Source organism: Strix uralensis, chromosome 2 (genome assembly GCF_047716275.1).
Source record: "Strix uralensis isolate ZFMK-TIS-50842 chromosome 2, bStrUra1, whole genome shotgun sequence".
NCBI lineage: Eukaryota > Metazoa > Chordata > Aves > Strigiformes > Strigidae > Strix > Strix uralensis.
This window is the reverse complement of record NC_133973.1, coordinates 21,046,902-21,074,490: the sequence shown is the minus strand read 5'-3', so window position 1 is coordinate 21,074,490 and position 27,589 is coordinate 21,046,902. Positions and strand designations below refer to the sequence as shown.

General features: G+C 37.8%; 1 protein-coding gene across 5 annotated transcripts in view; it reads left to right on the top strand.

Moving 5' to 3' along the window:
• CADM2 (cell adhesion molecule 2) overlaps nucleotides 1-27,589 on the top strand; it is a 691,822-nt gene that overhangs the window by 528,842 nt on the left and 135,391 nt on the right. For all 5 annotated transcript variants that reach the window (XR_012627403.1, XM_074857862.1, XM_074857868.1 and 2 more), the window contains one exon: nucleotides 26,863-27,015. Coding sequence is in view for 4 of the 5 variants with exons in the window: in XM_074857862.1 (XP_074713963.1) it covers nucleotides 26,863-27,015 (153 nt within the window). In the remaining variant the exon portion in view is untranslated. The remainder of the gene's footprint in view (nucleotides 1-26,862; nucleotides 27,016-27,589) is intronic.

Genomic DNA, 27,589 nt, shown 5'->3' with positions numbered 1-27,589 from the left:
TCACACAGAAATTACATTTAGGGAAAACAAAAAAAAATCATTCTTTCTCATCCCACCTTGTGGAGCACTTCATACAAGAAAATGAGGACATGCTAATACATGCATCAAATGTCACCTCTATTTCAATTCTCCCATCTGCTTGATACATAATACTTATCGTTATATAAACCATTAGGGAAAGAGTTGAATGTATCAAAATGGACCTTTTCATCTTCTTATTTCATTTGGCAATGTGAAGCATGAATGCTCGATGCCCAAGTGTGTCATTCATTTGACAGTTTTTGCTGACATAGAATGAATCAAGGCTGTTTCTTCACAAAAGGTTTTTAGAGGACAGCAGCTCATTCAGAGTTCTGTGATTCCAGTGTTTTCTTTAATCACATCTGAGGCTGCCCCTCATGCCGCATTTGTTAAATAGATGCTTGTAGTAGCCCATCCCAGAGTCTGATGCAGATTGCTGTGACGATATTCTGTATGACCTGAGGCAGCTCCATGTTTCATCTGAGAGAATGACTAAGTATTGATTCACAACCACACCTTATTCTCATGGATTATACTGTTAGTTTGATGATGTCTTACTTTAAGAGCCTTAGTCACAAGCAAAAGGTGTAGTATACTGAATAATTTTCCTTAATCATTTTAGGCAAACTGTGGTGTAAGCTGAGGCTAGACAAAGGCAAAACATATACCACGATCAGACAGGCTTGGTGCGACTGAAGACTGCCCACACAAATTTAACATTTTGATATTCAGCTAAAAGATAATTATCTCTTTCTTCACTGAAGATTACATACTTTCTGGTTCAAGATTTTTGTTTTTTGGATATAGTTTCCTAGTATTTTATTCAGCTTAATTTTGAAAGTTACCCAGAAAGCATCATCTGCCATTTTTGTACAGAGTCTATTTTGTTGTCAGACTTACTTTTATTGTTTTAGGAAAATGTCTATTCTTACTTAGGCTAAAGATGTAGTTCATCCAAGAAAATGGTGCTCTTTTTAGCTATGGTTAGCTAAAATAAAGAACTGGCATATAGGTATGGATATAGTTACAGTGAGAGAGATATTATCACCTGGTCATTTCATACAATCTCAGTGCCATCAGCCAAAAAGACATCCATTATCACACATAATGTCTTGTATGTTGTGGACTTAGGAAAGCAGACCAAAGGATCAGCTGAAAATGCATCACTTCGCCAGAGGGCCTGCTGAGCCCCTTAATCCTTATATGAATGCGGATAGAAGCAAATATTTTAAGGGAATGAATATGAATCAAGTGTTTATTTTTACTCTAATAGAGGAAGTCTAATTTATTTCTGATTAAATTATGCCTGATTGAGTCAATGAGAACAATCTCATATAATTGGCGCAGAATATTTCAAAGATAGTGTGTTATGATGCAAGATTTTATTTTCATATACTCAGTATGTTCCAGTAAATTGAAGGTCTCATTTGTTAATAAGGGTTTTATCAATATAAAAAAAGATGCTGGGGGTTATTTATGGCTTTGTTACAGGAATGCTTTTTGTCTTGTTTTTAATGTACTAAAACTTCATGGAGAAACAAAAAGAACAATTTGACAGAACATGCTGTTTTCATGACATAATATAATTGCATAACAATCACAGAACAGGAAGAACTAATTAGATTACTAGAACAAGTATCATCAGAAATAGGAAACTTGTCAATTCTCATAACATTTTGAGAGTAACTTTAAAAAGACTGGAAAAAAATATTAAATATAAGAGAGAACTGGGACTTTACCTCCCACAGTTATTTTGCACTCTAATGGAACTATAGATTCATAGCATGAACAAAATAATTATCATTAGTAAAACAGGTAATAGTTGAGAACATGTAGTCAAAAAATAAAAGCAAATGGTTCTGTGACCTGATTAATAAACATTTTTTTTCATTATTTGCTAGATTAAATATGGAATGTAGAATTGTACCTCTGAGATGGTGTTATTAAAAAAACAGAACAAACCCCCCGTTGCTTTATATATAAATATGAAATCACAGCCAGACATAACTGAATTATTTGCCATTTGATCTTCTTTTCATGTCAACATGAGGTCAGTTCCATGTACACAAATTTTGTATGTGTACAAAATGGACAGTTTAGAACAGAAATATGTTTGGAGGGGGTAGGAAGGGCAGGAGAAAAACAGGAGTGAGAAAAGGTTCATTAAAATACCTGCCACGCAATTATTTGCTCCTGTTCTTGTTGCCAAATAGTTAGCTATTTGTTGGTTTTGAAATTCTGAAAATGAAGTGGTTTTAGGAAACGAGTTTTTTAAGTAATAGTATCCAAAGCTCTTTAAAGAAGAAATTCTGCATTAAGGCAGGCCTAGCAGTTACATGCTCTTACATGGAGCAGGAGACTGGCCATCTGCCCTTAATGTGCCATCACTATGTCCATGTCTCATGCAGGCAGCAGTCTTGCTCCATAACCTTCCTGTGTCATGCAAGAAGAAATTTGATTAACATCTGAAAGCATGCACTTTAAATTCCAGCTGGTTGGTTGGTTGGTAAAGAGTATTTCCATTAATTTGTATTTTCAATATAAGTATTGAAATAAAGGGAAAAAGAGCATGTGGAAGTATGAAAAAGAGATGGGGGAGCTGAGATATGACAGGTTATGCGTTCTCAGATGTGTTTAATATTTAATGCGTCTCAGAAAGCATACGGAGTAATTTACTATTTAGTTCCCTTCATGTTATCTTATGTCTGTGCCTGTCACTCTAGTGTGTTCAAATAGCAGTTTACAGTTTATTTAGGAGAGTGTCTAAGCCATGGTCATCGTTGTGTTGCGTACAACCATACAAAAGAGTTTTCAAACCTTGTAATGTTATAGGGAAAAAAAAAAAAAGGCTAATGAAATAATTTTCAATATCGTTAGATACTGGAAACACAACTGAGTAATTATCTTGTTACTACAGGGAAAAAAAAAGGGGGGGGAACTGAACTCAGATTAGGGCTGATTCCTTCACCCTCTAAATTCAGACATCCTCCTTAGAATGCATGGTAACTTCACTCCTACTGTGTACTTCAGCACACTAACAATACAGAGACATGAAAGAAAATAAAGGGAAAACAAAAGAAATAAAAGAAGTAGAATATAATAAAGAGACAGCATAAAAAACAGACTAGTAAAACTGTAAAACAAAGTGCGTTTATAAAGTACAGTGACATAAAGGAAAAGAGAATGAAAGAATAAGACAGGAAAATAGTATGTAGAAAGGAATCTTGAAACAACAGAAATAATCATAAAACTTTTAGGGCTTGATTTATCAAATCTGAAATGGTATGCAAGCCACAAAGAGCAAAGTAAAAGAGGCAACATCATTATTCAAGGAGAAAGTAGCTTGAAAGCTTTTGAGCAGCATAAATTGGATTGGAATAGGACAGGACTACGCTAAGATTATTGATGAAGGATTTTATGTCAGTAACTTCCTATTCAATGAAGGTAATAGTCTAGTATACCTCTGAGATGTGTTTTGAAGAATATTTTTGGCAAAATCAGTGCTACCAATACTTAATGTGAACACTGGAAGTCATTATATTAACTTCAAGAAAACAAGTTGTTTTGAGTACACCTACAAGGGTTTTTTATGTGTTTATATACCCATCTGAGAGGTTGCATGTCTACCATGCCTTACAGTTTGGAAGATAATGTCATGTTTACTATCAGTTTTCTCTCAAGTATGCACTGTCTTCCTCAGTGGCCCTGCAAATTTGCATCACACAGATCTCCATCTTAGATACAAACTAGGTAGATCTTGCAAATTCTCTTTGTTCATCAGTTAATCTAGTTACAACTCATTAATACGGTGCCCTTATCCTAACCTCAGTAAAAATGATGCGGTCTTTTCAGTATGTTTTTCACTTCCTTTTGGCTCAAGAAAGAAGAACACAATCTTGGCAGTTAAATGAAGAACTACGTAGGCTCCCATAACTATCATTTCTAAGTAAACAGCTACATGGCCTGTCTTTGCTTCTCTGTGAGCTAGGCTACCTTAGGATAAGAAAGGGAAAATCATGCACAAAGCTTCCTGCCATGATGCTGCTATGACCAGGGATCTGATACAGGTCCTTGAGAATATGTTTGCTGAAATACCACGTTCTCCTGTTTGGAGCAGGAGTTGAGTGAAGGCATCCCTCTGAGTCAGACTGTGATGCACTTGAACCAAAGGCTACCACAGGCAGGAGTTGCCTCATAATTGATTGCATAGGGCTTCCTGCTGGTTAAGATGCCTCACTGTGAACAATAGTGACAAATGCTGTCTTGACCGAAAAAGTGTTTCACTGTAAATCTCTAGTGTCAGTTTAAGAGGGCTCTCACTTATCCTACTCTTCCACCAGATCTAATATCGCAGAGTAAAAAGACATCTGTGAAAACAAGACTAATTCTATAATTGTTTCAGTAGATAACTTGCCTATGCCTGGCAGAAGTTCTGTAAAACACTACCATGTCTGAGCTGTAGTATAGCAGCAATCAGCTCTGTCTACTCATGTCAGGTCAATATGAGACCTGTCTGCTATTTCACAGAACAGTTTTCTTTCCCCTTTGAAAAGTAATTAAGTTTATCTATGATGTACACTCTCTGTGCCAAACAATCTTTTGTGGTGCATTGATTCTGGTAGTCTGATTAGCAAAAACATCACCTTGCAATGAAAAATAGAAAATAATGTCTGTTTTATCTTTCTGCTTACAGACTTAAAAGCCAGATAAAAAAGCAGAGATAACGAGCATAGGAAAACCACTTAAATCTAGAATAAATATTGCAATAGATGAATGATACAGACTGATCAAATATTTAGGCAATCAATGGTCCTGTAAATCGTTACTGTGAATTCTGATACACTCTTGCTAGTCCTGCTGGACAAATTATTATTATCCACTTTGTAATGACATAGTACAGTATCTGAAGGGTAAAAGGTTTCCTTAACATGAAGGTTACACCTTATTAATTAGAACTCTGTTTTGTGGTTTGGGTTTTTTTTTTCAGCAATCAATGTTCCAGTAAAACCAGGTTCAATTCAGTAGATTGGTAAAACTAGTCCCACAGTCAATTTCAGCACTGCTGTGTTAGGGAAACAAAAACCTAGCAAGAAGTGTTGAAAATTATCTGTATCTCAGTCAGTAAGCAGAGATACTGACTAAGACATGCAGCCAAGGAAAGTACTGTGCAGAAACACCAGCATGGGTCCCAGGAGTGCTATAACCACATCACTATGCTTATGTTACTGCTGCTGAGCCCAGCTAACACAACTGGAGTGGTTTCAGATACCTCTGCCCTATGCCATTAGTTCCATACTAGTTCAGTTATTCCTATTGTGGTACTACACTGTCCACTGCAGAATCACCTTTTGTGGTGACTATACTGCTGTTCCTTATTATAATGCATGCTTTGTCGTGCTTTACTTTGAGACTATTCAGAAGGTCATTAATTTGAGCAGGCACTGCCAAGCACATTTGCGCATAGAAGCACACGTTCATTGTGTATTATATCCTGTTTCCACTTAACTTCTGGATATAGCTTAGCCTAGCTTTCTTTTTTAGTCCAGTCTCATACAGTGGTGTGGTGGGTTGACCCTGGTTGGATACCCAGTACCCACCAAAGCTGCTCTGTCACTCCCCTCCTCATCTGGACGGGGGAGAGGAAATACAACAAAAGGCTAGTGAGTCAAGATAAGGAAAGAGAGAGATCATTCAACCATCACAGGTAAAACAGACTCAGCTTCGGGAAATGAGTTTAGTTTACTGCCAATCAAAATCAGAGTAGGGTAATGAGAACATAAAACCAAATCTGAAAACACCTTCCTCCCACCTTCCCTTCTTCCCAAGTTTAACTTTACTCCCGATTCTCTCTACCTCCTCCTCCCCAGCAGCACAAGGGGATGGGGAATGGGGGTTGCAGTCAGTTCATCACATGTTGTTTCTGCCAATCCTTTCTCTTCACTCTCTTCCCCTTCTCCAGCACGTGGGGTTCCTCCCACAGGAGACAGTCCTCCACAAACTTTTCCAATGTGAGTCCTTCCCACAGGCTGCAGCTCTTCAAGGACCGCTCCAGTGTGGGTCCCTCCCACGAGGTGCAGCCCTTCAGGAACAGACTGCTCCAGCCTGGGTCCCCCACAGGGTCACAACTCCTGCCAGCAAACCCGCTCCAGCGTGGGCTCCTCTCTCCACAGGTCCTGCCAGGAGCCTGCTCCAGTGTGGGCTTCCCACGGGGTCACAGCCTCCTTTGGGCACCCACCTGCTCCGGCGTGGGGTCCTCCACATGCTGTGGTGGACATCAGCTCCACCACTAACATCCATGGTCTGCTTCACCACGGGCTGCACTACAGGCTGCAGGGGAATCTCTGCTCCGATGCCTGGAGCACCTCCTCCCCCTCCTTCCTCACTGACCCTGGTGTCTGCAGAGTTGTTCCTTTCATGTATTCTCACTCCTCTCTCCCACTGCAGCTTCTGTTGTGCAAGTTTTTTTACCCCTTCTTAAATTTGTTATCACAGAGGTGCTACCACCATTGCTGATGGGCTCAGCCTTGGCCAGTGGTGGGTCCATTTTGCAGCTGGCTGACTCTGTTGGACATGGGGAAAGCTTCTGGCAGCCTCTGGCGGAAGCCTGTAGCACTGCCCCCCACCCCCCTCCCCCCCCGCTACCAAAACATTGCCACGCAAACCCAATACAGGATTCTATTGATGATATTGAAGTTTTAAGAACTGAATTGGGAACGTCACTTACTTTCCTGAATATAATGAGAAGTTATGTTCTTTAGTTTTTTCCTCTAAATGTTTTCTATATTAATGAACTCAGTGTCTCATGTGCTTATAGTAACTATCATCTGGATTTCTGAAATAGCAGTAGAAAGTAAAAAGCTTACCTTGTTTATCACAGACTCAGAAGAGACTGGTATAAATTTTGAGATAAGCATCTGCAATTCCTGCCTCCTAGGCATTTTGCTCAAGTCTCGTTTTTCTCAAAGTCTTTTAGTCCAGTTAAGAGCTATTCTCTTCCCAGTACCAGTGTTTGTTTCAGGGTGTTGCATGTGGCTTGTGTGAGTATAATTTCCATTTACTATCGTAAAGTTGTTAAGGATGTCACTTTAGCAAAGCACTTAAAATTTTGAGGTAGAAACTTAACTGATCCAATGTCATCTGAGAATCTGTTTATGATGAGGAATGTGTTAGAGGAGGAACTACATCTGAACAGTTCTGACTGAGTGCTTCCCTTCTCTGTTATTTTGGTCAAGATCACATTCTTTCATAGTCAGAATAAAGCTACTTTGACAGGAGGCTGACATCAGGGTGTAAAGAACATAGTACTGTCAGGATATCTTGTAATATTTTTAGGCTGCCCTTGAAACCATATATTTGTTTTAATGCTTTCATTTAATTGTTACTGAGTTTCACTATAGAATGTGGCATGGAGAGAGGAGTAATGACATGGTATTGTGGCTGTATATTTAAATGGCAGTCAACATATCATGTTACTGCTTTAAACATGTCAGGCTGAAATGATGCAGTGTTATCAGATGATTTTTTATTATACTGTTAAGAATAGCAAGAAGTCCCTGTTTTCTGAACAGAAAATGCAGACAAAATAAGAGCAGATCTTCATATTAAAATGCAATGGTTTCTGTATAAAATTTCTAGGGATGTGCTTGTAAGAGGTACTGATCTCTTTAAGAAGGCTAACAGCTATACTGCAATAGGAAGAAGCAGTTCAGCTAATGCACACATCAGCAAATTAAAAAACCCCTCTACTCATGTATTCCATTCACATATTTTACTGTTATCCTGCCCCAAGGAAGACAAGATGGCTGAAACATTGGCAGATTCCTGCACCTGGAATAACAATAAAATACTCTGTTATCACTGGAAACATGTGAGTGGAGTGCAGGGCAAGGGGATGGAGGAAGAGTTACCTGCTGCTAAGTTCGCGGGCTAGACAGGTTTTCTGTATTACTGAAGTAGTAAGACATGATAGAGTGTGCATTTCTGAGCTTTGGGGGGATTCAGGTACTGAAATGTGATGCCAAAGAGAAATAACTTCACCAGCTAGAATAATGTGCCTGTAGCACAGTGGTGCACACTGATACATGTCTTATTATAATATATATAACTGAATTGTAATGCAGTTGTAATACAGGAAAGAGGGGAGTGTTCTGATTATCCTTGACATTATGAATTCTTGTGCCTACATTGGCCAGAGTTAAATATACTGCCAAAGTACAACCTTAAAGCAAAATGATTTGTTGAAACTTGAAAAATATATTTGTTATTGGTCAAAACCACTGAAATAAGGGTGAAGAGGATGCCCTCGTTTGTAGTCAGTGAGGAGATCAGAACTGAAACTTCTATCTCAAATGCCATTGTAGCAAACATGGACATATAGCCGTGGGGCTTAAAAACACAGTGAAATGTCTGCTCAGTTCAGCTGTTCCAACCAAAGACTTTCTTCCTGTCCCAGTTGCTGCTGCCCCAATGCTCAGCAACTGGGAGATGAATAGAGCTGTTAAAACTCAGCTAATTTGTATTTATGTGTCAATAAAAGAATGTTTTCCAGTCCGCTCTGGAATGAGAACTGAATCTCCACCTTTCTCGGGTACCTTGCCGTTCCCCTTAATAACAATTTACAGCAAGTGTTAGATGGAAGGAAAAGTCACTGTTGCCATGTGGGGTTAGAAATCGTAGGCTCAGTGAACTAAAGTGACTCCAGACAAGGTCGGACAAACAGCAGCAGATCCTGTGTTTCTCAAGAGTACATTCACTGCTTTGCCGGGGAGCAGGCCAGCCTCACTGGGGAACACACATACTGCTCCTCAGTATTGTGCCTGTCAGTGTTAGTTTCTCTATGAGAGGAATAGTGAATCAGGAACAAAATGCTCTTATTATTGTGTGTATTTGGTTTTAGAAGAGAAGATATCTCTTGGAAATCTTCAAGATGTACCTTGCTAGCACAGGCCTGGGCAACCCCTCCAGCGAAATGAATGAATTGCAAAACAGCGTGGCTCTATTGGGTTCCTTCTCCAATTGTATGAGGTTCTTGAGTAATAAGGCTGAATAATTTGAGTTTTACTGGCATTGCATCCTCACGTGCACACACACATTTATGTAGGGGAAGATTTTGAAAATGCTGTCTTCTGTGTTTTTAGTAACACAGACTTCCCTGTTGAATTATCCTGCAGAACTCTGAAAGATACTTGGTTCGTTTCAGAGTATTTTCTACTGTTTCCTACAAAGTAATCGGGGCAATAACCAAGTAAGTCACTTGTTTTCAGCAACGCCTCATTATGTAAACTGTTCCTTGTTCTCTCTTTGTAGTTTTACCTGCCTTACAAGATTTATGTGCTAAAATTAAATGGTACTGCTTCAGTGTTATGCTCTATAGAGACCTGTGTCATTTTCCGTTTTTAGTAGTTAGGAGCTGATGTAGCAGGATGCATTTAGGCTTTGTTTTCTGAGACAGCTAAAAATAGAAATGTTTGATAATATGCCATTATTCACCATTATAGTACCTAAGGGACTATGCAAAACTTGGTTTTCTTTTCAACTAAGTTGGATACTTTTCCAGAAGCTGATACCGTTAATAAATTACTAGGGCACTTCAATATCCACAATTATAACTACTAACCATGGATTTTAAAAAGCAATGATAGCTTTAAAAAAGTCATATCAAAAGTTTGTTGAAGATCACAAAGGTAATGTAGAAAGAGGCAATAACAAATAAGCTGCCCCTAAAACCATCAGTACATTTTTCAGAGCGCAAACTTTATGCCTAGGACTGTGCCCATGTCTGTTCTGTCAATCACCAACCTCCTTTTATTAGTCTTATATAGAAGATAAACAACAAGACTGACAGCTTTGTGTCCTTTGGCATTTTTGTGTCACCATCACAGTGTAAGAGGGTATTATGTCATCACTCAAGCCTGTCAGGTTTAGTTTAGTCTGCTGTTTGTCTTACAATTGTTTTCCTCATTTTTTCCTCTAAGTTGATACACATACCCTGTATAGATTGTATATTGTTGATGTTACTAGAATCCATTTTTCAGACGAGAGATGTCTTTAACTTCAACCATAGAAACGTTACCCTTTTCCCCTGTATACCAAAACAGAAATCAGAAAAATAAACATCTTCACTCAATCAATTCTGGTCTATACAGAACTTTTCATATCTCATACATTCAAACATCAATTGCATTATATTACAAGTAACAAGAACTTTGAGATGTTTTAAAAAAGCTTTGTTTACGTAAGTTCATTATGTATGCCTCTCTTGTGGAATCTGTATAGACTTTGTCACTGTGCATTGATAACTAGTGCCCAGTGTCTAACTTTAATTATATCATTATTATATGATGATATGGAAAGAGAATCTTACCTGGTGCTTGGCTTTTGAAAACAGTCAGGTAGGTGTGGTGGGAGGTTGAAGAGTCAACACTTGGCTTTTGTTAGTGACTTCGTAACACATGATCGTTTAATGCAAACTACAGTTTTTCGTCAGTAGGGAAGCAATAGAGTGGTTCCACAAAAATGCACATGTACCTATAGGAAATGTCTGACTCCAATTACATGTTCAAGCTCTATTGAGAACGTCTGGAAAGAGCAAGACAAATTAAGAGTGGGGTTCTGCAAAGATGCCAAGCTGAAGCAGAAGATACATAAGCTAGACATTAGGAAATCCTAATGAGGGGGAATAGACCCTGGACAAGCAACTGAAGGGAGGTATTTAGTGCTTCTTGGAATTCTCCACATCTCTCGAAAAGATGGCCTTTAAACCAGGTCAGATCTTTCTCACGCTGAAACAAAGACACAAGTGGAAGAACAGAGAAGAGGCTGCTTGGCCTAGCCAGTAACCAGGTAGTTAGAGCAGTCACTGATAGTGAGATGGATAAGGAAGGGACAAGTTTTTTAACTGCCACAGTCTCAAATACAAACCAGTAATAAAACCTTTGGTCTAGCAACCTTCTCAGAGAATGTCCTAACCATCTGACCACTGTATTAATGGGCTTTGCTCACACTTTCATTTACTGAAGCTATCCCACTGCAAATATTCACAGTAGGAAGCAGAAAAAAAGATGAGCTAGCAGGTAGGAAACACAGAAAAATAGTGTTCAAGTCTTTGCTTCAATTAAAATGTATTTATATTTATGTGTCTATAATGTGTATTCACACAAAGTAGGACAGTTTCAAAGGAGACTTTTAATGGTAAATGCCCAAAAGTCCATTGGCGATGGCATGCAGATGGTTAAGTGAGCTGGAAATTCTGGCGCCTTCCCTTCTGAGCAGGGCCCTCTGACCAGAAGTTTGGGGGTGACAGTGAAGAGGCAGGGTTTGGAAAATCACAGTTTGCCTGCACCTCTCGTGCAAGATGAGATCTAGCAAGTAGCTCTGAGGATTTCTAGTGGGTGAGCTCATTGGTAAAATAAGTGGAGGAGCACCCTGTTTGTGAACTGCCCTGATGCAGACACAGGATCTACCCCCCACCCCCCATGCAGTTAAGTGACCCCGGAGAATTCAGGCAGTTGCTCTTTGGTATTTTTACGTCCTGAGAGGCTTGAGGAACTCAGGAACTCAGCTAGGTACCTGTCATCGCATAACTGAAGGATCTCAGCGGTGCCCAAAGGTCTTCCTTAGGCACAGGGATTCAGTTTCTGATGTTTGCTGTAGTTTTATGTGGTAAGTTCACCCACAACTAGAGCTAGGTACTGTTCCTTAATAAATTGACAGAAATATCAGAGACCAAATAACAGTGCAGAGTTCCAGTGAGCTTCCTGGGTATTGTAGTGGCTTTTCGACATGTCTGTCTCAGTTGCCAAGTTTATTCCAGTAGAGATCACCTTACAAGATGACACTTGATTTACATTATCTGATTTGTTCCACAATGGGGGAGATCAGAGTCGAATCTTTGATTTCATTTTCACAGGGAACAATATATCTTTAATTTTAAAATGGATGATCAGTGACTACATTCATAGAAAAATTCAGGACGTCACTGGCTACCGCAATTCACATTGCAGAGTGGTGTAATCATCATTCCCATCCTATTTTGTCTGTCATAGTCAGTAATGTTTCATCTAGGCTCATCTGTAGCTGTCTGTCTGGGATTTAGATAGACATGCCAGGGCCAGATCCTCAAGTAGTTCCACAGTCTTTTCCCTCCCTTTCCCTTTCTCTGAATTTAAAGAGTCTCCAAGGAACTTTGTCCTCTAAAATGCTGAAGGAGACAGATGCTTTTTTTGCCCCCTTTTTGGCTTTAATTCACTTAATGTTTTATATCTGTTGGTAGAATTAGGAAGACAGATTTGCATATGAAGATTTCATTTTTTCTCCATCCTCTGGAGATCAACCTGGTTGCAGACTCTGCTAATTATTGGTGTAAAGCTCATGATCTAGATTTTACAGTAGGAGCTTCCCTATGGTCTCCTACGGAACTTTACAGTGCCTTTGAGTTAGTGTTAATCCATATGGCTCTGACTAGCCTTCTCCTCCTGGCTGTAAAGTGAAATCTGCCAGTATTCTTAAATTGATAGGATTGTAGTTTTCTGTTCTAGAACTGTTTGATTGTTTTTTTTTTTTTTCTTTTTCTTTTTTCTTTTGGTGGCAGTGGTGGGGGATTGTTTTGTTTTGGTTTAATCTATCACTGTTCGGTGATACTTTCCAGGATTCAACTAGATAACATTATATCAAAAAAAAAAAAAAAAAAAAAAGTTACCAATTTAGGAAACACTAGAGAAAGTATCAGCTTTGAATCTTTTTCTACATTTTTTTTAAATGCGGATTTTTAATTAAGCGTTAATAAGTGCTGTATGATTTGATTATTTTTTTCCTGCTCTCAAATGTACCTCTTGGAAATAAAGCACTCCAGTATGATTCTTGACTGTCAAGCACAGAGGGTTCAAAAGCACATTCAGTAAGTCAGCATTTGCAGGTACTTCATGACTGCACCTTTAATAACTGGATTATAGGACTGATTTTTTTTGTCTACTAGGGTTTTTCTTAAATAGATTTCTTTGGCTCCAGCTGAATCCTGGTAACACCAGGGGATTGCTGGTCTGGGGAGGAAATATTGTAAATTTCTATCTAAGAGTAACATCCTTTCTCAATGAGGACATTAACCCTAGGGACAGAGGTAGTTTATTGGGCTTTTCAATAACCTTGAAGAGCTAAATTGCCAGAGCTTCCAAAACTCTGTTGCTGTTGTTATTATTTCTGACCATGATGCTGTAATTCGGTGTTGATAAAAAAGTTTTCTTGGGGTGCTCAAGCTTGTGGTATCCTACAAGTAGCAAAAGCAGCTGAAAACAGATCACAACCATCTAGAACACGATCCTGGAGCATGCAAGAGCTCATCCACACATACTCACCATGGATGTCTGGCAGGCTCCCTTCTCTCCAGCACCTCCTTTTCTATTCTAACTAGAAACATTTTTACTGATGCAATCAAAGGTTTTTAAATGCTTTGTTGTTCTGGGAAAGGCATGTTCATGGGAGTGCCTACTCAGAACAGCACTCACTTCCCAAAGAGATCACATTAATCTGTCAACATTTTAACAATACCACGTAAGACTTATTTCTGTGGATGGATGGTCCTCAAACAGTTGTCTTCAGTACTGTTCAGCTTGTCAGGATATCAGTTGTTAATGATAAGAAAACAATTTAAAAGCCAAAAAGGAGGAGAAGAATGCTTGAAAACTTATTTTTGTTTTATTTTTCTGTAGTATTATGATACAGGTAAAAGCTGTATGAATCAGAGAATCATAGAGTAGCTGAGGTTGGAAGGGACCTCTGGAGATCATATAGTCCAACTGCCCTGCTCAAGCTGGATCAGCCAGAGCAGGTTGCCTCAGACCGTGTCCAGTCAGGCTTTGAATATCTCCAAGGATGGAAACTCTACAACATCTCTGGGCAACCTGTGCAGGTGTCTGACCACCCTTACAGCAAAATAATTTTTTCTATGCTTAAGTTGAATGCTCTGAATTTCATTTTGTGCCCATTGCCTCTTGGCCTGTCAGTGTGCACTATTGAGAAGTCCCTTGCTCCATCTTCTCTACTTCCCTCATCAGATATTTATAAACATTGATGACATCCCTCTAAGCCTTCTCTTCTCCAGGGTGAACAGTCCCAGAACTCTCAGCCTCTCCTTATATGATAGGTATTCCAGTCCCTTAATCACCTTTGCAACCCTTAGCTGTGCTCACTCCAATATGTCCTTGTCTCTCGTGTACTGAGTAAACCCAGAACTGGACACAGTAGTTCAGGCCTGGCTTCCCCAGTGCTGACAGAGGGGAAGGATCATCTCCTTGGACCTTCTGGCAAAGTTCTTCCTAATACACCTCAGGATGTTGATAAGTGTAATGTAATTTAAATTTGCAATTGTTACATTTTTGCACATCTGTTACAGAAAAGATTAAGTGTACTTTGGAGTTTATATCTGGAAATATAAAGAAATAATTTTATCTACTCTTCCTTTTTAAAGTGTTAGTAATCAGTATTCCCGATGTGTATTTCGTATTCAGTTGGTTTAGTCCATTCTTATTTTCTCTTTTCAGTGGCCTCATTCTCATAGAGAAATTATCTATCACACAGAGGAAACAAATTTAACTACAGAAAATGGGAAAAACATTATTAAGAGAAATGCCAATAGGTTTTTTTATCAATTAAAGTTTGATGGGGAGAAGAGGAAGAGACTAGATGGAGGAACAAATGGAGTCAAAGACAGCTTATTCCAAGGATTGGCGACACCCACATATGTCTGCAGTCAGGAAAGATTTCAAAGAAAAAGAGGGAAGGAAGAGGAATAAAAATTTAGGAAAGGATGGGATCACTAATGCAGGACAAATATTGTCTGTTGGAAGATAAACATATATTGAGTATACTAAAGGCTGTTATAGGGGAAAGAAATTTAATATAAAATTTAATTTAGTAAGTTTTGGTTGAAGAATTTGGAAACACCCTGATTAAAGAAGGGCAAGAGGAGGATTTGAGGAAAGCATCAAATTGGCAAACAGAGTTTGCAAGCAAAGTGGAAGACAGAAAAAATACCCGTTGCTTTTGTTGAAAGTGGTAGTGTTAAAATATCATTGTGTACCAGAGGAAGTGGTTTTGATATCTGTAATTTTTCCAGAACTGTTGAGTCTACCAGGAGTTGAGTAAGATGGGAAAGGAGATTCGGGTGTATAGAAAAGAGGTTTATTTTTCTAATACTTTTTAAAATAGAGGTCTTACATTTTGTGCCTGAAGAAGAGGAAAAAGTAGTTTATTGCTTGATAAAAAGGAGTTAAATGAATCAGCTCTGAAGAGAAGAGAGAGAAGGAGGAATCAAGGACACAGTATAATTAAAATATTATAACTTAGATAGCAAAAACATTCATGTATCCAGTGTTGCAGATTGTTACTGCAGCACTCTTTATTACATCCGATGCTGTGAACTTATTATCATCCAAATGTGCAATTAATGTCCTTTGACGGGCACTTTGTCGACAAGTCCAAGAAAGAGTACAGTAACATTCACTGCCCTGAAGGCCAAATGCCTCCTTTGCTTGTGCCATGTCTCAATCAGCTTGTGAAGCAGAATTGGAAGTCACTCTTGATCCATTATATACAATTCAGTAGTACACAGTAAATTCAGAAATTCTTTTTAGACTGTATCTCCAATACTTAAGTGATTTACAGTCTATTAAAAACAGCCACAAAAATCAGTCAACATCGGAACTACTCCTAGCAATTTTTAAATACTCAATGCTTCCTTTCGTATGACAATCATGATGTACAAATCTATCCTTCAAAAGTAATAAACTGAAGACAGATTAGTTGTGGTGGTCTCTTAGTGAGTCTTCAGGCTATACCAGTTAAGAAAAGTGCAGTATGAGAACCAATATTATTAATCATCTATTGCAACTGTGATTAATGACTTCAATCCTTTACCTGTTACTACAGTTTGCACTGCAGAAAGAAACAACCAGAAGAATATTTTTCCCCAACTCTTAAAAAAGAAAATCCCTGCAATAAACGTTTAAATGAAAAAACTAGCATGCATTCAGCTGTTTTTTGTTTAGACATGTATGTTAAGCATGGACAAGTTTCTTCTGGTATGCTCAAATACATCTGGTATATGTGAATGGCCCCCAAAATGTCAGATATTAGGGATAAATGCTACCAATGGTAACATGATTCCATACATCTATTACTGTCAGTATCTACTGTTTGTTAAATAATTAATTTATTAATAGTAGAGTTTTTATTCAGTGCAGCTATCAGTACTTAGTATGCTGTTGTATTTCAAATATTTGTTTTATTTTTCCAAATTATATTCCTTAGTACTTGGTGAATATGTCTGGCCACCACTCTGGGTTCCAGATATTGTATTGCTGCCCTTGTGAAGTCACCACGTTCTTGGAATATAAGCCACACAAGAAGCATATTTGCACAAACTAGGTATAGCCTGGAAAAGCTAATTTTTCTCTTTCTCTGTTTTCTTTTTTTTATTGACTATAAAAGGGAGAGACAGGCAGCTTCTTCTGATGGACTCAAATCTGAAGCCTCCATGAGGGAGATAATCTCTTAGGAATAAAGAATAATCTTTGTGAATATTCACGAAAGGCGTTTTTTTTTGTTGGTGTTTCAGGATTGGTCACATTCCTGAATTTTGTGATATGCAGATTCTTTACCCCAAAAACATCTGGAATCACAAGATCACAGAATGCTTCACATTGGAAAGGACCTCTGGAGGTCACCTAGTCCATCTTTCTTCTCCAACTATGTCCACTTAGAGCATGTTCCTCAGAAAATTAGAGGTCTAGAAAGTTCTGCTGACAGTTTTTTTCCTTTGAATTTGGGTTAAGTTCATGATTTGCTGTTTCTTCATGCTAAACAATCCCAAGCTTATCCTTGTATGAGAGATGCTCCAATCCCTTAGTTATCTGTTTCCATCACCATGTCTCACTAACAGTTTCCTTCACAGCACACCTGCCTCTGGAAAACTAAGACAAATCCCACAAAAGGGGAAGCATCTGTGTACATGTGGTTGAAAGGCAGATTGCCTGCTTCTAGGCTATATGAGAGACATCATAAAACTTTAACGGGCTCTATCATAAAAGATGTTAAAACCACCAAAGAGCTTTCTGAGAATCCTCTCTGGAATTGCACTAGACTCATCTCAGATCTCTCCTGATACTTTGTTCCATATTTCAATTCTCTCAATAGTGAGATCTGCAAGCCATCACTAACACCACTACTATCTTCAGTATTGACATATACATTAGTATTTGACTCTACATTGGTACTAGAATCAATTGCTAGATTGATTACAGGTACACTCATCAATTTTTGATGATTTCTTTGCTGTTTTGTTCAGGTTCTATAATATTTTCAAGGCAGTGACCTGTTCTTAATTGGCCTCTGGCGGAAGCTGTCTTGCTCCACTGACTGCAGCAGGAGTTCAGGGAGTCTGACTTCTTAATGTAGTTAGGATGACTGAGTATACCTACTGCATGTCTAGCCAATGTAGCTATCTGCTACATGAAGAACGATGCTAATTTATGTATCTTCATGAATGATCAAAAAGTGCCAAAAGAAGAGGGACATCTTGCAACTGTTCTCACTTAGAGAGAGATCTCTCTTAGATCATTACGAAGTGAGAAAGTCTCTCCAAATTCTGCTGAGATAATATGTTTGAACAGGACCACAGTCTTTAGAAATTGGAAGTCTGTGGCTTTCCAAGAAATATGAAGGAATACCATAAACATGACTCTACCGTGAATATTACTCCTTTATGCCACTAAAAATATTTTCAGTATGATGGGATCATTAAGTTTAGCTACTGAATGAGCAGAACTGTGATGTCACCATCTACAAGGTTAGAGAAATACAGGTATATTTGAGTTCTGCAGCTTCCTTAAGACATGGTCAGCTGCAGACATATGAAAAATGCATTGCACATGGGCAGGTTTGAGGAGAAACTGGATTTCCAGCAGAGCATAAAATTTGGCCGAGTTGTTCTATGTTCCCTACCTTTTAGGATTCCTTGCATCTAAAGCTGAAGTGCTTGAGGGTCACCAGCAGTGACTCTGAAGGGCAGTCTCTTGAGGAAAAAGTGAGTATACTGTAACTGATATTCTTCAAAATACATAGACTGTCTTGGTAGAGTTATATGTTGTTTGGCTAGACAGTTTTCAATACCTAAACAAGCATAACTCTGCCTTGGTCAGCAATCATTTAAGTACTGTTAATGCAATGATTAGTATCAACATCAGTAGCATGAGGAGAAATTGCCTGGTCTGGTCTTCACAGAAATCTGTGTAACTTTGTTTTAGTTTGCAAGAGGATTAGTATTCATCCCTTCTACTTCAGTGATGTCATTATCTCATATTTCTCACTTACAATGAACTCTCACTTAACATACTGTTTTGTGTTTTCAGTATTACCCTCAAAATTATAGAAAAAAAAATTATTTTTCTAACTTCTATTAGTATTTTCTTAAGTAGGTGTGGACTGTTATTACAGCTCTCCATTGCATTATTTTCATTTTCATAGTATTACTTATGCAGTAGTATTCCATCAGTAGACTTCCAGAAATTACCTTCCCAACTGAGAGCCTGTTTATATCTGTAATTTACAATATATGACACAGTATGATGTATGCAGTTTTGGAATATTGTAGCATTAGTTTTTCCTTTTACCATAATTGCTAGGATCAGTACAACCCAGAGTAGGATTCATCTTTTTAGAGTGGTGCTGCATTTGAACATACAGTTAAATAATTTCCTCTGTAATACTCAAGGCTTCTTTCCTGCATTACCGCTTTCAAAATATCAGTCTCCAACTTGGTATATAACATTGCCAATTACTTTTATCTATTGAATCTCATTTATTTTAATTCTGTCCATCACTAACCTTGCCAGATAATTTTGCAATTTTAATTTTTGCAGCTGCGTATTTGAGAAGTATGATTTTTTAAGATTTTCTAGGCTACCATGCTGTGGCACATGTCCAGGTGCATTAGTATAATAGGAAATCTTGTAATTCCCCATTGCAGAAGGAACCAGCTGAGAAGACCTTGTAAGACAGCATTTCATCCTGATTACTGTGATTTTTGTTTTATTTTTTTGGAGGTACAGTTAAACATTATTCCAACACAATAAAACAATAAAGCATCTTCATAGTTCAAAACCTGTATATTTTGGAAAGATTTGAAACTTAAATTTCTTATGTGAAAGTGAGGCAGCCCTCAGACCTCCTAAGACAATAAGTGTTGTCCTTATCATTCTCAAAAGACAAGCAGAACAAAAGTGCAGTGCCTCTTTAATACCAGAAACAGGCATTATAAACACCCTAGAAGTCAAGTTCTTCTCTTTTTGCATGTTGTCATGTTTCCTGAATGCTCTGAAAAAGAGAGAAACTGAAGAGAATACAGAAAATTATTGTGAGAGAAAATGTAGCTCGGTGCAGAAAATCTGGCATGAAGGAAAGTTTTACCGTATTTATTCCATTCATGAAAGGCATATAATCATCCTGGCCTTCTTTTGTCAGTTGGCAGCAGTTGGAGAAACCTCACTTAGCAGATGTGTTCAAGACTGTAAGTCATTGTAAGTCACCTTCAACTGTTTTTGTTTTATCCAGATTGCAGGAAAAAGAGAATTGTTGTCGTTTCACTGAAGAAATTACCTTGCTGTTTGGATTTTCCTCATAAGCATCTAAGGCTGTTCTTTAAATACAGCCCGCCCTGATAAATAATAGATAGCGTTGTACGGACAGGTTCGGGGTCCCCAGTGCTTTGGCCTTTTCAAGGCAGTAAGCAAGCACAGAGAAGACGCCTCTGTTAGTGATACTGTCAGCACCTCTTCTAATGAATGGAGTTTGCTGTACTCCTTGACATGTGCATTATCCAACACGCAAACAATCTGAAAAATATAAAAGGGAGAAAGCAGTTTGGTGTTGAACATTCTTGTCTAAATAAGCTAATCAAATATTTCAGCAGTATTTCCCAGCTGAAAACAATCTCATCTTTTCTTATTAGATTGCAAGCCAGAGCATAAAGTTGAAGATGACCAGATGATTAGAGGTAGAAGAAGTACATATCTGTTGACCCCATTGTTTCTTCCTTTTGATTACCAAGTACTTTAGAAGGGTTCAAAGAGAAATAGAAATGCACTGGAATGAAAGTATAACTAATCTCCAAGGATTGTTATGTTGTTCTTTCATTTCGAAAACCTTACTTAACAGCTTCTATGAAACTCAGTGATGCCCTGAATTTATTAAGTACATGAACGGGTTAGAAAATTCAGTGCAGTTGAAGTATCCACAGTATCTGAGTGACACAAAACTGTGACTCTGTTTGGAATGTCTGTTTGAACTCATCTGTGTTGCTAATCACTCTCCTAATGAGGAAAAAAATCATCATGTTTCTGTAAATTGGCCAGAATACTGTTCCACAGCCAATTAGCCGAAGACCTGTCCACAGTATTGTGACCTTCAGTTTTCGTTATTTCCACTAATTTTACTTAGAAATGATGTCACCTTTAAAGGACTCCAATGCTACATACGTCAGCCAATCTAATAGGTTACATAGAAACTTCTAATATATTACCAAGTGCTTTCCCCTCTAAATTAGCATTACCTGTGAAAGTAGACTTAATTTCAGTGTTTCTGTCCCAGGTCTGAAATCTATCGTGACTGATTAAGCGATCATCTATCTTTCTGACCTTTGGACTCTGTTGGAATCATGACCAGCTAGTAATCAAAGGAAAAGTGATAGTTTCACAGATGCAATGCTGTGGAGTTCATTTCCAGCAAGAGGTAAAACTGGCCTCACCACATGCAGAAATAGAAATAGAAAACATGTGATCAGTAAATATCCAAACTGCCACCCTAGCCTTGTATCCCTCCTTGTATGAAAACAATCAAATTGCATGACTTGAAATGAAAGAAGAAGGAAATGGATTTTCTTTCCACATACAAATAATTGAGAAGTTTAAAAATATTAGGACGTCCAGATACCATGCAAGTACCTACTAGATAGGTTAGGCATCTAATAGAATAACTGCCTATCAGTTGGAAATGGGTAAACTGTTAATACAGCAACAGACTAATGAGTACATTGGTTTTTTAAAGGAAATTGAAATGTTTTGAAAAGAAGTATGAAGGCTATAGAAGACTAAACACAGAATAACAATAATAGTTTGGTTTTATCCATTTACTCCCCATCTTTTTTTTTTATTTCACTGATGGTGGTGGTGGTGGTGGTCTGTGGACTGACAGATTTTGATGCACAACTATAAGCAAGTGCTGTAGATCATCCCTATAGGCATCTTGGTATCTTGAATTCATTAGGATCAAAGCAAAAGGCCTTCTCAAGTATATCCAACTATATCCAGAAGCACAATATAAATCCCTTTAAATCTATTTCAGACTTGATGATGGTACTGCATTCAGAAGGTTGGAATCTGAAAATCGGAGGGATTGTTTCAGTTTCACTAGTATTACATTTCTGGGAGTTTAGCACGTCCTGTAGAGTATCAGAAATCTTTCTGGTTCCAACTAATGGTTACATTATTCCCATGACAGAGGGAACAGCTCTAACATAAGGAAGAAAATTTTCTTGAGTGAATCCCAGGATGGCAGCATATGTCAAGTTAGTATTGTCAAAACATCTGCAAATTACTCTGGAGGATTTAGGGGGTTTGTTGTTTGTTTTTTCCCCATTCTTCAAATATATGACTCAAAATACTAATAAGATGTAGTCATTTTAGAGAAATAAGATTAGAGATGCTGCTCTATGGCTACTACAGGTAACAGGTCGAGCTGCCTTTTCTGCCCAGTATGAAATGTGGATTATTTTTTTTTTTGCATGACAGTATGAATTTCTAAGTTTCTTTTCTCTTTTTGATATAGTTCCTATTGCAGGATTTCACTACATGACTACATTATGTTATTTTGTAAGAAATGAGGTACAGCTTTTTGTGACTGTGAACAAGGAGACTGGTTTATTGCAGTGGTCATCAGTCTCAACAATTGCTAATTAATGCAACTGAAATACATAACTGTAGCTTTTACTCATAATAACCTAAACTCTGCAGATTATCAAGGTTGCTTGTTTCTGTGTCAGAAAACATTCTGAAAGGAATTCTTTTCCACAGAAAAAGAGAATGACAGGTAAAATAAATGAAGTGTGTCTGCTTAAGAACAAGTATTTTATGCATAATTATTTCATACCTTGCAAATTGACTACATCATATGTGCCTGGGAATTGCAGAAAACTGAAATAATGTACTTAGGGCATATTGGAATCAGCTATATAATTATATTTCTTGTTGCATTTTATATTTTTTATAAGTGCTTGTGACATAAGAATCCAGGAAGGAGACGTCAGTGGTGGTATTCCTTGTTACTGTTTTGGCATAGGTGCATTTCCCAGAAGTCAAGTACCTATTCTGTTTATTTGCCCTTTTGCTAACATCTCTGTATCATGCAAAAATGTAGGTATGCAAACTACTAGTAAGGTAATGATTCAGGAATGTAGTTGAAAATCCTCAGGAAGGGGCCAAAAAGGGTCTGTTTGGCCTCTAACATGGTGAAATGGAAAAAAGAAGGAGTTTCCAGAGAAGGTTCTGAAAGAGCAGACAGAGGTAGGAGGGAGTCTAGGAAACTAAGTGAGGACAGAGCTTTTTGGAGTCTTTAGGGACAAAGCTTTCTTTTCTGTGCTCACCTGGCTGTCTAGTCACTACTGCAGTACAACTAATAAATAGTATTCAGAAACTACCCGTGGAATACAAATGAAGCTATTAGTATAACCTTCTTAAAAAGTGGAGGAATAAATACTGTCACCTAAGTACAATACAGCAGCTGTATTTTAGTATGAGACACTTTAAAAAGAAGCTTGGAGTTTCCTGTTAACTTTTGTGGGGAGCTAGAAATATTTACTGCTGTTTGTGTCAAACAATGCATGGACATTTCAGTATATAGGAAATCTGTTTATTTGTGTGTACGAAACTACAAATTTCCTCAGAATGTCCCCATACGTCTTCTACTTTTTATTTTCAGCTGTTAATTAAATAACAGAATGTTTTATATCTTATTTTATAGTACTTTATTTGATCGACTGTAGTAGACCTCGAGTTGGCTTGAACCTTGTGGTAAAACTGCCCTGTTTGGGGCAATTCTCACTTCAAAGACCAGTCAAAAAGCTTATAGAAAGCTTTTGAATCTTTAAATAAAGAATAATGTACTAGATGAGATCGCTCTTTAAACAAGTAGAACTCAGATCTGCTGAAAGAGATTGTATACAGAGTATTGTAAATAAATCTCCTTCCCATCCACTAGCTCCTTGAGGAGTATGTCTTCTCCTTCAAGATTTTGCTTGCCAGTTGATACCTTTCAGTGCTGGCTTCTGCTCAGGCTCCACAGGCTTCTTTGCTCCATCAGCCAGGCTTGGCAAGGGTTTACTCTCTGCTGCGTGTAAGATCCCTCCTCCACTAGGTCTCCATGCCTGGATATTGCTACTGGTTAAAAGTACTCCTGGCTTCTCCAGTGTCACTGACTGGTCATTTGCTGCCCAAGGGAGCAGTCATCCTCTCCCAGGGGGTTCCCCCTACCCCAGGGTGTGGGACCCTGGACTAGACAGTTAGGAGGCCACTTTTTCTCTGATCCAACTTCATCCTTTTAGCAAAATATACCTAACACAGAAAATGGAAACAAACCAGTTCTTGGCATCCATCACAGCTATCAATTTCATAAGAGGAATTGGGTGTCTTTCTAAACAGATATAGATAAGGATATAGACATAGATATAGGAATAAAGTTTGAAAATAAGATTCTAAAAAGACTCCATGTAATTGCTAGCCTTGTGTAAGCAATAGCAGTAGAGTTTTCTCATTGGTTTGCTCTGAAATCTGTGTAGACAGGAAAGGTTACAGATGTTTAGGTTTGAAATTGATGGCACAGATATTTAATTGCATTTAGACTTAGCACTTATAAAAATGTTTCTGACAAACAGCTTTCCAGCAAAGGAGTATTATGTTGGTGCTATTTGCAGCATTTTTTGCAAAGGCTCTGTGTTGGTATTTCCATTACAAAACTCTTTCTTTTTGTTCTTTCAATAAAAATTCACTCCAGGCTGAAACATAGAACATCTGATCTCAGCTCTTGATCAGTGGTTGTTTTTACCAGTTTTGCAGAAAATTGACTGAGCTGAGGTTTCTATGTTGTACAAAGGTTAAAAAAGGTGTGGAGGGGAGGAAATGAGGGAGGAGAGCAGTAGGAATGTAGTTGATGCAGGTGGTTTGTATTTCAATTGGTTTTTTCTCTACCAGCAGGATCGAAATGGTGTGCTATTGGCATCATCTGTAGACCATTTGTGCTCTACTGGAATTCATGACAGTTCTTTTTAGTGCATGAAATTCTGCACATTGTCCCATCTATAGGAAAATATTTCAATAGCTAGGTAAATCTTTATCATGATGCAGTAGCGATTGAAAATTATTAAAAAAAAAAAAAAAAAACGATGTAAGATGATATACTGCATTATTTTTTAAATGATTACTGATTAACGGGTGGCAAAAATCACCCCTTCCAAATTACGGGGTGCTGAGCATTTTTTTGTTCATTTTTTTTTGTATTTGCTGTGCTGTTCTTCCAATTATATATACGTGTGGTAGTAATCAAACCATTTGGAAGCACTGGATTAAAAATAATATTTTTTTTTGAAAGGTCAGTAATGTGAATTATGGATGTGTTTAAGGGTCATTTAGATGAGATGTTGGGGGATATGGTGTAGGGGAAAACTTTGTAGAGTAGGGCTGATGGTTGGACTCGATGATCCCAAGGGTCTTTTCCAACCTGAATGATTCTGTGATTCTGTGATTCTGTGAAATAAGCTATCATTCCTACATCTGCTCAGTTTGCATCTGACTAGAATTGAAAAGCTGAAAAATTAATTCTGAGTCCCCATCTATTTCCTCAAAGATAGCAACAGCTTTACTGTTGTGAGGACTTTTGGCTAGTAAAGCCACAGTCATCAGCTTTGCCTGCTATTCTGGGTTGGTAGAAGCTTGCTTCTATGTACATTTTGTTTTCTTGATCTTGTTTTCTTGGCTGTTATGTCAGCATATTGGTATATACATAGCTTTTAATTTTGTGGGTTTTGTTTTGCTTGCTTGTTTGCTTTAATGTTGCACGTATTTTCCATCATTATATGCGTTTTATATCATATGGTACATAATTATTTATTTCTTGCTGTGGCTGGCCAGAAGATGTCTCAGTTATGTTTGGAATGTGTCCACTGCACACAATCTCAGTCACTTCGATGTGCCTTGGAGCAGTTCATGGCATGCTTATATGTTAGGTCTGCTTAAACTGTCACCTTTCAGTCATCAGACCCTGCTAAGAATAAGTCAAGCTTTAGCTGGCCTACTGTAAAATAATCAGTAAATTCAGCTTGAGATCACTGTAAAGAAACCTGAATGGTAGCCCTAGAAGACAACAAATTCAAGTGACATTTTTGCTGAATCTTCATTGTAGCTGCTTGTTTTGGTGTAAATCTTCCTGTATTGACAGCACTGAGAGAACCTTGCAATGGGGCAGAAACATCTAGATTTAGTAGCACAAGGACCACAGTAAACCTTTCTTTTTATCATTGGAAGATACAAATGTTAGGAGAACCAAATCTAAGAGCCTTTGGCGACTTTAGAAAGAGGCGAGTGAGAACAGCGTTAGTGACTTGAACATATTTGTTCTTCTCACAGATCAAAGCATAGCTCTCCTAGTAATTACGGTAGTCCCATTTTACTCTTGGCTTTCAGAGGCTTACTATAAAAATAGATTCACTGAAGATTCAAATACTGTCAGGTCAAAGATTGAATCTGAAAGTATACAGCAAAACTTTGTGAGTTACAGAGGCTTTTTAATTGTTCACTTAGGAGAATTACAGTGTTTACTTACTTATGATACTAGTATTTCTATGCTGTGGAAGGACTTGGTTAATATATGTAGATTCCTGAAACAGCTTTACTGCAGAGAAATGGAATGTTTGGGAATGTTTTGACTGTTTCTCAATAGAGGATGTGGGTTAAACTAAATATAGGCTTTAAAATACTTAAAATTTTAAACCATTAGGAAAAGTGACATTTTGAATTTAAGTAAATCTACCTGCTCCTCTTCCCTCACTGGTTTCATGCAAACAAAATTTTGTTAGGAAGGATTTTCCGATAGAAGATCAGTCATAAGCAAAAAAGTAAAGCCACTATACTCAATTACCTCAAATCTTTAAATATATTACATATGCATGTAGAATTGAAACTTTCAATGTATTCATAATAGGAAGTACCCTTATAGCATTCAAGAAATCTGATATTCCAGTTCAATATGAGTAGTAATGGACATGAGAAAAATCTGTAGGCAAGCTGTGCAATGCTAGACTTCTTATTTGAAAATATAGTTTATTAACAGGATTATCAATATTACCCACATTTGTAAATGCATGAAAAAGAAAATGGTTTTAGGAAGGAGTTATTTTAGGCACTGAACAAAGCTGCTGGGGGGCAGAGATCAAAGTCAATGTTGGTTTTTTTTAGAGGAAGATCAAAGGTAAATGAAGTCCCTCAGTTTATATGCAAGTTTATATGCATAGGTTTATATGCATAGGTTTATATGCAAGTCACTCAGTAAACTGTTCAGAAACTTGCTGAACTCTTGTCCTGTATTCCACAGACAAAACAAACCACTATGCATAAAGACAACTGTGTCCATCTCCCTGTATTCTGGGGCGTGATTTCACTAGGCTACTTCATAGAGCCTCTTGTGTAACATATCACACTTTGTTAATGTGCTGTTTCCTACCTTATAACATGAATTTTTGTTTTTCAGCTCTGAGGGACAACAGAATTGAACTGGTCCGAGCTTCCTGGCATGAACTGAGTATCAGTGTCAGTGATGTGTCTCTGTCGGATGAAGGGCAGTACACCTGCTCTTTATTTACTATGCCTGTCAAAACTTCCAAGGCTTTTCTTACCGTTCTCGGTAAGTATAAATAGCTGAGCATAAAGAAGCAAGTGTTAAACTTCTCAGGCTTTGGCAAATTATGATAAGAATGAACTTTTCTAAAGCTTGACAGAAGATAAATGTAAATGTCTGATCTTGTTTCCCTGAAGTTTATTGTTTCATATTGCTGTGCTGAAAAATAACATGCCTCTTACTATTTGTGCTGTGGCAGAATAATGAATTGGGGGAGCACACAAATACCATAGTATGAGTGCTTCATAAAATGGACGTAACCTCTACATCCCAAGCACCCAAATTGTGAAGAAGGTGCCTGTGTTCATCTCCTAACAATGTATTGTATAGGGCAAAGGGGAGAAAATCAGAAAGCATGAAATCAAAACGGGCTTTAGAGCTTTATCGTTTTTTCTTAGCTGTGCATTTTCTTCGCTCATTCTGCTTTCTTTTTTTGTCTATAAAGTGCGTATTTCCACTGGGTTTGCTGCTTCTTTTATGTTTTATCCTCTAAATGCTCTGCTGTTTTCCCCAAAGGTTATAGATACACATAGAAAAGCAATAGATTTTGAGAGATGCCCAGGAAATAAAGTTTCTGCTC